The sequence below is a fragment of the Myxine glutinosa genome, chromosome 12 (assembly GCF_964187855.1).
Source record: "Myxine glutinosa chromosome 12, kmMyxGlut1.1, whole genome shotgun sequence".
NCBI lineage: Eukaryota > Metazoa > Chordata > Myxini > Myxiniformes > Myxinidae > Myxine > Myxine glutinosa.
This window is the reverse complement of record NC_136272.1, coordinates 24418126-24432336: the sequence shown is the minus strand read 5'-3', so window position 1 is coordinate 24432336 and position 14211 is coordinate 24418126. Positions and strand designations below refer to the sequence as shown.

The 14211-nt window shown below is 45.1% G+C and overlaps 1 protein-coding gene across 2 annotated transcripts in view; it reads right to left on the bottom strand.

Annotated features, from left to right (window-relative positions):
- The window catches only part of LOC137438099 (uncharacterized), a 144171-nt gene that overhangs the window by 122084 nt on the left and 7876 nt on the right, over positions 1-14211 (bottom strand). For both annotated transcript variants that reach the window (XM_078766579.1, XM_078766580.1), the window contains exons 4-5: positions 6051-6094; positions 3286-3433 (exon numbers count right to left, since the gene is read on the bottom strand). In XM_078766579.1, the coding sequence (XP_078622705.1) occupies positions 3286-3433; positions 6051-6094 (192 nt within the window). The remainder of the gene's footprint in view (positions 1-3285; positions 3434-6050; positions 6095-14211) is intronic.

Genomic DNA, 14211 nt, shown 5'->3' with positions numbered 1-14211 from the left:
ACACCTTACATTTGAATGTAGCTGCCACATTGGTTAATGATCCTCTCAGACCACTACATTTTTGATGAACCCACTCCGCACATTGTACATTGAATGGAGTTCACTCCGACACCCTTCCTGCACACAGCACATGGCCACTTCCCAGTTCTTTCCACCTCACCACATGCTTTACCACTTGCCATCACCTTCGTCTTTCCTATATTCACCTTCAGACCTTTTGTCTCCATACTAGTGCTGTCAACCGATCCGAGACCGGGACGAAATCCCGGCGGTTTCGGCTTTCGAGACGGTCTCGGGATGGTCCCGAGATAAATTGACTGACGCAATTTTTCGGTAAAAAAAATCCCGGTTAAAATTCCAACTTCTTGCAGATATTTTCCATAATAGAGGCATTTATTGAGCCTTGCTTTCATTACTCTGCTTCTGCACAAGCATCATTTTTCGCAAGTGCAGCTGAACTGGCACAAACGATGATAGATAAAGTAAACTCGCTGTTCCAGGATTTTCCCCTTGTCAACAAACAATGCGCTGCAAACATGCCGCTGCGCGATCGCAATGACCCGCCGCTGCGGCTCAACTTCAGCTGAGATTTATGGGCTGTGGCTGGCGCGGCGAAGCGAAAAATACTTTGATAACGAGAGGGGAAAAAGAAAAACAAATCCCGCCCGACCGAGAGCTGGGCAGTATCTTGGCGCAGGTTGTTGAAGCCTAGCGAGCGAGTAAATAATTCGACTCGTAAATAGTTGGTACTTTCAAATAATTGACGTTGGTTGAGATTTATTTCAAATCCCACATAATGTGTTGATGACTTGATGTTTACAGTTTGTCGTTTTTCATTGCTGTACATAACTTAAGTCATATTTATAAGCCTATAATGCATTTCGGATTGTACACGTAATATATAAAGTACACTATTTCCTGACATCGCTTTTCGCTCTGCTTTATGTTGTCATTATCCATCGTGTTGGACTGAAAAAATGAGTTTAATGTTCGTTTTGTATGAATTAACTTCAAGATCCCAGAATGAGTTCACATTCAAACTTTTCAATGGCTTTTTAAGTTAATTTGTTTCTATCTTGGTGTTTAAGATAACGAATATGATAAGACAGCATGGCGATAACAATTGTGAAGATAAGGACTCGGGCCTGGGGGGGGGGGGGGGGGGGGGGGTTTGGTTTGACGGTTTGAAGTTTTGTATGAATTTTGGTTTGACGGAGTTCCACCAATTAGGTTGCACATCACGCGCAGGCCTCCGAGTTCCACCAATTAGGTTGCAGAACGTGCAGTCTCGACGCTCGTCACCTGTTGCTCGCTGCAGCATGCCCACCACAACATTGCCCAGGCCCAACATAAACAGCGACCTTGCGCAATGCCACGATTCCCACGAACAATAAAGGAGACATAATCACAGCGAAAACACAATTTCCTTGTACGGCAGGAACTTCTGAAAATGTCTGCCGTCGTCCTGGTGGGGCTTCCCAGGAATTCAGGTAACGCAGTCCGGTTGATCAAAGCATGGGCTCGGATAACTTGGGTGCCTTATCAGTCGACAATTGTTAAAACACGTGAACATTCGATGAAAGGCGTTATTTCGCATTGTTAGTTTCAATTTCTGGAATAAGGGGTCGGTATATTCGATCCGTCCACCAAACGGCTATCAACGGGTTAAACAAAAAATTGTACATTCCGATTTGAGTTGAGGCACGCAACGCTGCGTCATTATAGCCCGCTTAACGGAACTATTAAAAAAAAAGTAACATGCACATGTGCGCAGCAGCAGGACGCGGCAACTATTGAACTTTCATGAATATCGAACGGTCGTACGTGTCCGCGCGCGAGCTACGAGAACGCTTGACATGCCCGATCACAACTCACAAAATGATAATGAAACTCCAACCGGGACTCGAATATGCCTGGGCAGAAACATTTTCTCCCTTTCTGACATTCCGAGCAAGAAATTACACGACAATACAAACTGTGATGAGATAACCCGGTCCCGGTGAGATAATTCAACAAAACTTTCATGGAAGATATACATGTTATTGTTATTAGGCTTCATCGGGGATTCACGATGAATGGGTTGCTAAACTTATGGGTAGTGGGACGTGCGTCAGGTCGGTGAGCACGCTATATTGAACGCTTAGCGTTAGCGGTGGCCGATCATCTGCATGTAGGCGGTGTATTTTATTTCATCCCGGTAAATGGAAGCTAAGTCGGAATTTAAGTACTCAACATCAGAAATGAATTTTTTTCATTGTTGTTTATATATTGTAATGAAATTCCATTATTTTTGAAGCCTTATTTTTTTTATGTATTACTTTGTCAGGAACCGAGCCGATCCGAGATCCCGTTATGAAAATTGAAAATTTATCGAGACGGTTCCGAGACGGGATTTTGAATCTGGCTAACGGCACCACTCCATACTTTCCTTCCAATTGTTCATCTTTTCCTTCAGTCCATCCATACTTTCCGCAATCAACACCAGATCATCTGCATACAACAACTCCCACGGTAAACCCTCCTTTACGTTCCGAGCCAGCACCTCCATCACAGCTACAAATAGTAGTGGACTTAGTACCGACCCCTGATGCACTCCCACCTTCACCTCAAACTCACCACTGTTCCCGTCCTTCGTCCTTACAGCTGTGCGCGCTCTTTTGTACATTGCCATCACAACTCTGATCAACCATTCCTCCACTTCTAACTTCCTCAATGCCCATGTCAATACTTCGCGTGGAACCCTATCGAATGCTTTCTCCAGATCAACAAACCCAAGAAACAACTTCTTACTCTTCTCCGTGTACTTCTCCTGCAACTGCCTCACAATAAAGAGCGCGTCTGTCGTTCCTCTTCCTGGCATAAATTGTTAATAAAACATTCATTTAAGACAATGATGATGAAATGCTGAATTCATTGGGATGTTTAAACATTGATCTCTTTGTTTTAGACTGAGGGTGCAACATAAAAATGTTCATTATGGTGAGTCTGCTAAACATGTGTCGGTGAGGCCCCACATTAACCAATTTTGGCACTGGCTGGTGGAGGTCAAAGATCCCATTGTGAAGGGTGCCATGGAGTCTTTGATATCCACCAGGAAGTGCTAGCAGATGGGATACCCAACATGACGTCCTTTGAGGGACAACACATTAATTGATCTTGCCTGCAAAGCACCGTGGTTACAATTGCTAGTTGGGTCAGGATTCGGACCCAGACCAGCAGCTCAAAATTAAACATGCCACCTTTTTATCATCTTCTTCTTAAACAGTAATAAAATGGATAACTCACCCATTGAAGCAAGAGCTTGATTTAGCTCCGGTCCTTCTATGGTCCCGCTACGATCGACATCGATGCGTATGAAGTGCTGTTTCCAGCCATTCAGAGCCGTCGACAGGTTCTTGAACTCTTCAAAACCCATTGATCCAGAGTAGTCTTGCTGTTTGAACCTCGATAAGGAACAACAGTGTAATTTGTTTGCACTCATTCGTTACAATACATAGCTTACTTTGGCTCACTAGTAAATACCAGTTCCCTCTGTGAACATAACTCGGTGAAGAACGAAGCTAAGCTGTGCAACAGTCATTATTTGTGAGATTTGGGTATGTTTTCCTGAAGAAAAAAAATGGCACTTTCTGTTTTAGGTCATGATTGGAGATTATTGTCCCAGCTGTACAGGCGAAAAATATAAGTGCACTCCCCATTCTTGTGGGGTGGTGTTTCCCCTTGCCATGGTGTCTGGGTGCTCCCAGAAAGTATACAAAATTTGGTGGAGATTGGCCAGCACTTTTTTGTCCCCTGTCGCACCACGGAGCGAAAGGAGGACTATGGTTTTTCCCTCCGTACGTGTGTGCGTGCGTCTGTCCGTCCGTGCGTGTGTGCGTAAGTCTAATTCTAATTTGGTGTGTGGGTGCAACCCACGTCAAAATCCAAGATGGCCGCCGCCATGTATGTCTGAACCTTGTGAGTGGAATATCTTGAAAAATAAGCGAAGTACCAACTTCTAATCTGGTGTGTGGGTGTATCTAGGCATAAGGAAGAACGCTATTGAAAATTGGGTCGCCACGTCAAAATCTAAGATGGCCGCCATCATATATATGTCTGAACCTTGTGAGCGAAATATCTTGAAAAATAAACGAACTAGTAACTTAATCTGGTGTGGATGTATCTACGCATAAGGAAGAACGCTATTGAAAATTGGGTCGCCACGTCAAAATCTAAGATGGCCGCCTTGCGTCTTCCACTTTGTCAACTCACTTCACTGACGGGGGACCGAGGCGTAATGCTTGTTTTCGATGATTTTCAGACATATACATTCTCGGAGAATTGCATTTTCAGGAAGTCACTTGGCTTCTGATGTAGGGATGGTACAGACACTCCATAGGTTTAATACAACACAAATCCTCCAAAAAAAAATCAACTAAGATGCAAACTTACTGCATAAACCTATAAGATTTGTCAACTTACTGTATAAACCCACCAGTCGTGTGTAGAGGATTTCACATCCACTAGCACTCACGAAACTTTTGGACTGAGCTACAAAACTGACTGACTAAAAATAGCCACTTTGTAATTAGTCTTCTTTCTCTTTTCTGACAGCCTAACTCAAAAATGGTTTAAGCATCGGATTTGGTATAAACACGAATTGACTGCATTTTATAGTGCAAATGTCCATGATGATTCAAGTTTTTCATAACTTGATAGAATTTCATGAAAATTAGGCATAAGTACCCATCGGAATATGAAGGGAAAAGAGGAGTGGGTGGGACAACCACTGTCAATCTGCTTGGTGGGGGCCGGGTTGTGGCGACAATTGCCCGAGGGCCAATCGCAACTAGGTGGGTGTGGTTAAAGGTGAAGTATTATGTACAGTCTGACGACCATTATTGCCAGATGTACGATAATTATCACATGCATGACGGCATGTGCACGGAACAGAGAGTGTGTATGTGCACTGAGTCCAGGAAACTTCCATCCATAAAGCTTGCACGCACGCAGCCATGCAGTTTGTCGTCGACTTGTCATCGTTGAGGTGTGGCAGACCTTAAATGAAGTTGTTGAGTAAAAATGCACATGCATTTTTAAAAGTACAGCAACAAGTGATACAAACTTTTTCTAATGTAAAAGGATGTCGGGATGGTATGTCAAAACGTGTGTAAACAAGGTATGGATGGTCACAACAAATGAACATGTCCCTCCATCTTTCTTTGAATAATGGTTGTTGCCTGCAAATGGCACAAAACATCACTCCTCTATTTGGGTTCATAATCCCTTGAAAATGCGAGGTGAATCGTGTGTGTGTGTTGTTGGTTGTTATTTTCATGTGCAGGTTTCAAAAGGTGGAACGGAGTCCGACAAGGACTCAAAGTATCCACCATTGTTTGTGTGTGTGTTGTGTGCTAACTATTTTATATTTCACTGGTCAAATTCATACATGTAAACAATAAACATACACTATCATTGCAAACGGATGCAGGGACGCACAGGGTACAACCATTATTCAGAAAAAGGGATGGTTTCACATGATCATTTATTGTGACCATCCCTATCTTGTTTACATGTTTTGGCATACCATCCCAACATCCTTTGACATAAAAAAAAAGTTTTCATTAGTTGTTTTATTATACTAGGATTGTTGATAATTGCATTGGAGTTTGACCAGAATAATTTTGGACTGTCTTGCCATGCTTTCTTACCCATACAAGATAATTAGGGCACAGGTCAAGGCCACTTGACCAATCATGCCTGTGCTATATCCACATTCAAATTGTCCCACCTAATGGGACAAACCATAATTCTACAGGTTATCTCAAGCAGATATGCCGGGCAGTGTACTTATCTTCATGAAGCGGAGCAAGGATTATTTTGACAACGAAAGGCAGATGGGATTGCTCCCATTCTGTTCGCATACATACCAAGTACAGCATTTTCTCCAATGCAACTCTTCCTATTGGCACCACATCAGAACAACAGATCTTAGAGTCTTTACGGGAACCAATGACGAGGCTGTTTTTAAGTGAGAACATCGAGTGTCCGACCACTCTACAAAAGGATACGTCAAGCATGGCCAACATGAGCTTGCAAGTCTCTAAGGAAAATGCTGTAAAGAAAGGTTCATAGAGAAAAAGTCAATAAACACTTTCACCACATTCATTTGAAGAATGAATGAGGTACATTTTTACATTGCTTTCATTCAAGCTTGCAAACTTGAAGTGATTAGTTTCACCACTGTATTTTCTGGCCACATTCAGGAAATATTGTATTGTCAGGACTGTATCGATATTTTTCTGGGCAGCGAGCAGGATAGTCTAGGCCAGTGGTCCCTAACCTATGGTCGCGACCCAAATGAGGGTCGCGGTGGTGTTCCTGAGGGTTGCGGGACGGTCTCAAAAAAAGACATATAACAGTATTATAAGGGGATTACTTCACATGCCACAATATGAAGGATTATTGAAATAGTAATTAAAGTACAATAGTTGTGGATAATATAGCATCTGTTATGTTTGGAATCCACGAGTTATAATTCACATGTAATCTATGTTTATAATTCACATGTTATCATTCATATTGTTACGGAAACGAGGACGGCGCTCCCCCTTAGCAAGGGGGGGGGGTTAATCCCCCTTCTATTTGCACTGGCCGTCTCCGATCCCGAAGCTACCCCGCTCTCCTGTGGGGCGGGATTGGCCGAAGCGATTGGTCAAGGGATTCCCGTACACCCCCGCCAATCCCTCCACAAGGCAGGTGGGTAACTCCGCTCGAAACCATGGACAAGATGGTATTTTGCTGAGCGGTTTTAGCAGCCTGCTTGTTCGAGCCGTTAACAGAGAACTAACCCGATTCATAAGCGTTAGCCGAAATCGCACCACAGGTACTCAATGGGGAAATCACAAAGACGATCGGATGGGAAAGAAAACCAAAGTGAAGGAACAGATATTTATTAATTATTTACACAACCACAATCAAAGAGAAGAGAAAGAAACTAAAGTAATTTACAGAAGAAGAAGAAGAAGACTGCAATTCCGAGCTTATCGACACAGGTTTAACTTATACCCCAGACAACACAGAGGACAGACGACGAGCAGACTCACACGACTGGGGGACGAAAGGAATGACAGAAGGTTCGTTCAGGTGGCGAGGTTCCGTTCCGACCCACGACTCTCTCTGTCTCTCTCTCTGTCTCTGTCTCTGTCTCTCTCTCTCTCTCTCTCTCTCTCTCTCTCTCTCTGTCGGAAACACTGGGATTTTCCTCTCCAGATCCTCTTCCTCCTCGTACCTCAAACCCAGCTCCAGCCTTGAACCAACTCAGCAGCACGTACCCAGCTCTCGTACCAGCTCTGAACCAAAATCCAGCTCTTGAACCAACGCAGCAGCACGTACCCAGCTCTCGTACTAGCTCTGAACCAAAATCCAGCTCTTGAACCAACGCAGCAGCACGTACCAGCTTTTTTGTGTGCGATCGTCGCACACATATCTCAAGCGGGGTCGTGACACGCCCTCGGCCGTTTGGGTACCGCCCCCGTGCTCTGTTTTGTGGCCTTATATGGCAATGCCACGATCTTGTAACCTTATTTGGGCATGGAGCTGAACAGCCCCGCCCCCGTGGCGAGCCACGGGCTTGTCTCTTCTCGGCGACCCCACCCTTCTTGTCCAAACAGAGCACGGAGCACATGTTCACAATGGCGGCGAACGCCGCTTTCAAACCAGGGCCAGTTGAGAGGGCGCGCACCCCACGCTTGTCAAGCTGTTTTGCACGGAGAGAGAGAGAGTTTTGCTGGGAAATGAAATCCTTGAAGGGGACCTATCTTATTTGATTCGGTGCAATGCAATGAACTAGTGGAAAAACAGAGCCTTCTACCGACATATAATAAAGAGATAACTATTTAGAAGGTCCTATGATTTTCTACGTGTGTGCGATGGACTCACTAAGGGGACGACCTTTGATCTTTACAATTAATGGAGGTATTTACAAAGAATTATTACATTATTTGCAGAGGGTGATATTTACAAACAATTACCAACGTGCAGGATTCTCAAATCTGCAACAATATGTATGGGAAACGGAAGTGACGGTTGGTTTTGGAGAGTGGGAGGAGCTAAGGAAAGACAGGGGTTTGGAGGCCTCATGGGCATGCTGTGCTGCGTTGAGATTTCGGATTGAACCGTTGACGTTACCATCAAGTACGTTTCGGGTAATTGCTGGATAAAACAGCATCCATATACGCCTAATGCCCTAATATAATAATGTTCGCGTCCGTTCACGTCCAATACTCGTGCGTCAAGCAGACCAGCAAAGAGCCTGTTGTGAAGTAGCACTCTTATCTGAATGCGATATTATAGATGGCGCTGTAATTTTAGCATTTTGAGCTTAATTATCGAATGCACTGTTTATATTCGTTAAATGTTTTTATTTAAATTAAAAATGTTTGATATTTATACATTCATAACTTCCAGATGAGTTGTATAAGCATGATTTTTTTGAAATACGGCTTCACCGAGATGAGAGAAAAATCTGGGAATGTCCGACCTCAGTGTGTTCAGTGCCTGCAAGTCCTCACCAATGAATCTATGAAGGAAAACAAATTGAAGCGTCATTTGCATTCAGTTCATCCAAATTTTGGTGAAAAGCCACCGAGTTACTGGGAGAACAAAGAAGAACAGATAAAACGAAGTCGGATTGATGCTCCCTCGAGTTCAGCCTTTTCTCTGGAGAAAGCTTTCTTGGCATCCTTTGAAGTGGCGTGGTATATTGCAAGATGCAAAAAGCCCCATAACATCGGAGAGGAGCTGGTGAAGCCAGCAGCAGTGGCAATGGTGAAAACTGTTTGCGGAGCAGATGTTTCCAAGAACATTGATTCGGTTTCTTTCTGATAATAGAAATTGATGTATGTGGACATCTGATCAACCACTTTCTGATAATAGCATCAAACGTAATTGATCTCATTTCAGATGATTTTTTGGCTCAACTGATTGTGGCACTGAAAAAAACAGAAAAATTTTCATTGCAGACGGGTGAATCAGTCGACATTGCAGGTGACGCTCAACTTATGGTTTTTGTAAGGTACAGAGGAGAAGACGACATTCTGGAAGAATTTCTTTTCTGCAATGCCCTGTCAAGTACCACCACTGGAGAAGACTTCTTTATTATGATGAATAATTTTTTCAAGAAACATGATTTTGACTGGTTGAATTGTTTGGCTGTGTGCACTGATGGAGCTCCATCTATGATGAGAAGTCGTTTGAGTTTTGTTACTCGTGGTAAAGCAGAAAACCCTGATATATTACAATACTTCACTGTTTCTTAAATCGGGAAAACCTTGCCACTCAACGTTTTCAACCGGACCTACATGTAGTTCTCAATAATGCCATCCAAATTGTGAATTTTGTCAAGGCCAGGGCTCTAAACTCACGTATTTTCCATAAAATGTGTGAAGAGATGGGATCACATCACCAAGTCTTGCTGTTCCACACTGATGTTCGTTGGCTCTCTCGAGGGAAGATTCTCGGAAGTTATTTCACTAAAAACGGGAATTTAATTTTTTTTACGTGAGAAGAGACATTCACTGGCAGAGTGCTTTAGAGATGCTGCTTGGCTGGCAAAGCTTGCCTATTTGAGTGACATCTTCATGCACCTGAATGAACTGAATTCAGACATGCAGGGCTGCAATCATACCATGGTGGACATTGGTGAAAAAATTGCCTCATTCAAGAAAAAGCTTGCTCTTTGGAGAGAAAAAACTGGCTAAAGGAAAAACGGCTGCCTTTCCAGAACTGAGTGCTTTGCTGGAAGATGCGTCGGAAATATCCCTTGTTGACGTCAAAAGTATTTTCGAAGATCATCTGAAGAACCTTCAGGAAGAAATGGACAGGTATTTTCCAGAAAACGTCGACCTCAAGAAGCAGTTGGATCAGAAATGTGTTCAATGTGAACGTCAGTGAAGTCGGCGAAGATATTCCGGTATTTCAAGAAGAACTTGTCATTGTTCACAGTTGTATTTTGTCGAAACTGTATTTATCTTTCGGTGTGTGAACCTATAGTGTGCCCATTGGAAGTTTTTTGGTGTTTATCTTTCATAAATTAATCGTTTCTGTTTGCCGCGCGTGTGTGCGGCCTTGCCTCAGGCTTCCACCGTCGAAGTTTGTTCCTTCCTTCGCTCTTTTTGCTCGGTTTTTAGATTTTCCCTTCTCCCCCAAACTTCCCCGAACATCTACTCTTTGTCTAACGTTGTAACCCCCACCCCCACCCCCCAAAAAAAACAACAACAAAAAAATTATTTCCCTTTCTCCTCGTGTGCTTTTGTCCCATCGTGTGCGTCTGTCCACGTGCGCTGTCTTGCCCCGCCCCCATTATCACCTTGCCTTCCACCTTTTGCCCTGTTCAAGTGACTCGTGGTTGTCCCTCAAGGCCCTCTCCCCATTGGTATCCCTGTGAATACAAGACTGTTCTTCACGGTTTTGTTTAAATATGTTTAAACTTTCCCCTGCAGTGTTTTAGTCAGTGGTTTATTACAACACATTGTTTTTCTTCCTATTTAAAAGGCTCCTTTCAATTTCCTCTTCAACTCATTCCATTTCAAAAAAATATTCAATCTCTTATAATTCTTTCTCACGACATGCTCTAAATTCTCATTCATTCCACCCCTCCTCCATCGTTCTTAAACGGATCGCTAACTTAAAAATCACAACAAACCCAATTTGTTATAAATGTTCATCTTTCATTAATCATCCACTTTCTAAACTCCCCCCTTTCCCCTCCCCTCCAAATTTCCCCCCTTGCCCCTCCCCTCCAAATCTCCCCCCTTACCACTCCCCTCCAAATCTCCCCCTTGCCCCTCCCCTCCTAAACTGCCCCCTTGCCCCTCCCATTCAAAACTCCCCCCCAACCCCTCCCCTTCAAATCTCCCCCCCAACCATCCCTCCCAAATTCTCCCCCCTCCCACCTCCTTCTCAAAGCTGCCTCCTCCCCACTTCGTCTCCCTTCGATCTCATACCTCCACCTCCCCCAACCTTCTACTTTCCTCTGCCTCCCCTCAAACAACCCCTCACTGTGCCTCATCCCATCACCATCAAACCTTTCGTCCTCCTCATCCTTCCCTTTCTTGTAACTCTTCTGTCCTCTCTGACACACTATCAGCTGCTCTCCCTACCTCCCCCTCTCATCCTTCATCTGACCCTACCCCTTCCCTCCCGTGTCCTGCACCCGATGCTCCCCCTCTCTCCTCATTAACGGTATGGACCTCAAACATCCGGGGCCTTCGTTCAAACCTGATTGATCTCCATTCAGGTTGCTTCTGACAATCCAGACTTGATCTGCTTAACAGAAACTTTCCTCCTTCAAGATGTCTCTGATGCTTTCATATCTCTTCCTGGTTACTCCCTCCTCCGGTATGATAGACCTGAGCCTCGTCCTGGTGGTGGGGTGGCTATCTTTATCAAAAACTCTTCCTCACTCTCCTTGCACTGCCCTCTCTCCACCACACCCCCAGGAGGACCTCTGGCTACGGCTTCCTCTCCGCTCCCACCTTTTGTTCATATGTGTTCTGTACCGTCCTCCAAACAGTGATGACTCCATTTACATTTCGCTGTCGGACAGCATGGACCAACTTCTATCAACTCATCCAAACTGTCTCTTCCTCATATGTGGCGACTTCAACTGTCATCATGCCAGCTGGCTGGGTGTGGGTTCCTCTCTCACCAGCCATGGCACCTCAGCAAAGGACTTCTGCGACTCATTGGGACTGACACAATCTGTCAATTTCCCGACCCGGATCGCAGTCAATGGAGTATCTTTTCTTTTGGACTTAGTTATGACAAACTTCCCTGCAAATGTCTGCTGCTCTTCTGCTCCAATCGGTTCTTCTGATCATGTGCTTGTTAAAGTGGACATCTCTCTGGCCATTCTCAGAGAGCCTCTTCAGTGCCGGCGAGTCTGGCATTTCACTCAGGCTGACTGGCTTAGTCAGGCTGACTGACTGGCTTAGATGCAAGCAGCCATCAATCATCTGGACTGGTCTCCCATCTCTACTGCCTCTGACATCAATTCTTCCTGGGAATTCTTCCAAAGTAAACTGCTCTCTCTCATGCACAGATTTATCCCATCTCGTCTTCAGTTGTCTTACCCTTACTCTCGTCCATGGTCCACTGAATCTTGTGGTGAGGCAGTTGCCCTGAAACAACCTGCCTTTGCCTCTTGGAAGGCAATCTCGGTTCCTTCCACCAAGCTTGGAACAAGTCTGTGTCTGCCCTCAGGAGTGCCAGGAAGCACTATCTCTCCACACTCAAGATTGAACTCTCAAACCTGTTTCCTTCCTCCAAATCCTGGTGGCATCTTGTCAAATCCGTTTCTGTTGTTTGCTCCCCCTCCATCCCCTCCCTTACCTCAAATGGCTACACAGTTGACACCGCACGTGACAAAGCCGAATGCCTCAACTATGTGTTTGCCTCAAAATATTGTGTCCCAAACCCATCTCTCTCTGTTCCCACCTTTCCCAGTCGAACCCAACTGCTCCTGGACTCTGTCCTTCTCTCCTGACAATGTGCAGAAGTTTTTGTCAAACCTCGACTCTGAATCTGCAACTGTACCAGACGGCATCAGCCCACGGGTCTTAAAATCCTGCTCTGCCGCTCTATCTCACCCTCTCTCTGTTCTTTTCACCCTCTCTTTTGCTCAAGGTCATCTGTCAGCATCTTGGAAATCAGCAAACATTACCGCTTTACATAAAAAGGTGCAAAAACAGATCCTTGCAACTACAGACCAATCAGCCTGCTTCCAATTTTCAGCAAAGTCATGGAATCCATCATTCCTTCGGATATCAAGTCCTTCCTCTTCTCCAATGGCCTAATCTCTGATCATCAATTTGGATTCAGACCAGGTCATTCCACTCTGGACATGTTGCTTCTGCTGTCTCAACAATGGATGGAGGTCCTTGATGCCAAACAGGAACTCAGAGCTGTCCCACTTGACATATCACGTGCCTTCGATGCGGTCTGGCACCCAGCTCTGCTCACCAAACTCTCCTCCTATGGTATCCATGGAAATCTCCACTCATGGCTTGCGGACTTCCTCTCTGGTCGTAGGCAACGTGTGGCCCTGAATGGATTTCTCTCATCTCCCCTGCCTGTTCTGGCTGGAGTTCCCCAAAGTAGTGTTCTGGGCCCTGTGCTCTTTCTGGTCTTCATCAATGATCTCTCCGACTCTGGAAAATCCTCTCTGTCTCTTTGCCGATGACTCCACCATCTGCCGCTCCATTCCTCATCCCTCAGATCGGCAGTCTGCAGCCTCCTCACTCTCTGCAGACCTGGACAAAATCACAGACTGGTCAAACAAGTGGAACATGTCTTTCAATCCTGACAAATCTCACACTCTTACGATGTCTCTCCGAAAAGACCGACTGGAAAACCCTCCCATCTACTTTCTCAACAATCCTCTCCAATAAGTTCTGTTGCTCAAGCTTTTGGGTCTCACTATCTGCCATGCTCTTTCTTGGGAAAACCACATTTCCGAGCTGCCCTTCAAAGCCAGTCGCCGACTGGGCACCCTCTGTCGTGCGAAGTCCTTCCTTGGCACACCTGAGCTCTTCACCACATACAAGGCTTTCATCCGCAGCTCAATGGAATACTGTTCCCCCCTCTGGGCCGGTGCTCCTGCCTCACACCTTGCTCAGCTTCACGCTGTTGAAACCAAAGCTTTCAGAATCACTAGAATCTCCTGCGATGAAGCTAACTCTGAGGGCCTTTCACTCACTCCCCGCAGGCAGGTTGGTGGTCTTTCTGTCTTTACGGACTCCTCTCCGGCCTTTCTCCCCCAGATCTCTCTGTACTCTGTCCCCCTAATATTCCTTCAGGTCGCACAAGATCTGCCTGCAACCCTCTTATGGTTAAACTGCCAAAATCTTGGCTCTCTGCCTCTTTCATTCCCCTTTTCCCCCGCCTCTGGAACAAACTCCCCAACTCCCTTCAATCCCACTCCTCCCTCCAGGTCTTTAAAACAGCTGTTCACCACCATCTCTATCTTCCCCCATCCAAAACCTTGATCTTTTCTATCCCCGCTAATTCACCCCATATACACTTTTTTTGTAATCCAACTTCTTTCCTGGAAGTCCTTGCAGTGTTCATATGCTTTATACCTCTCCCACCTCCCCCAAAGCCCTCCTCCTCCCACATTTCTCCCAATGTCCCTGCTCTCAAATGTTGTTTGTGTCCTTTCCCTCTCTCCCC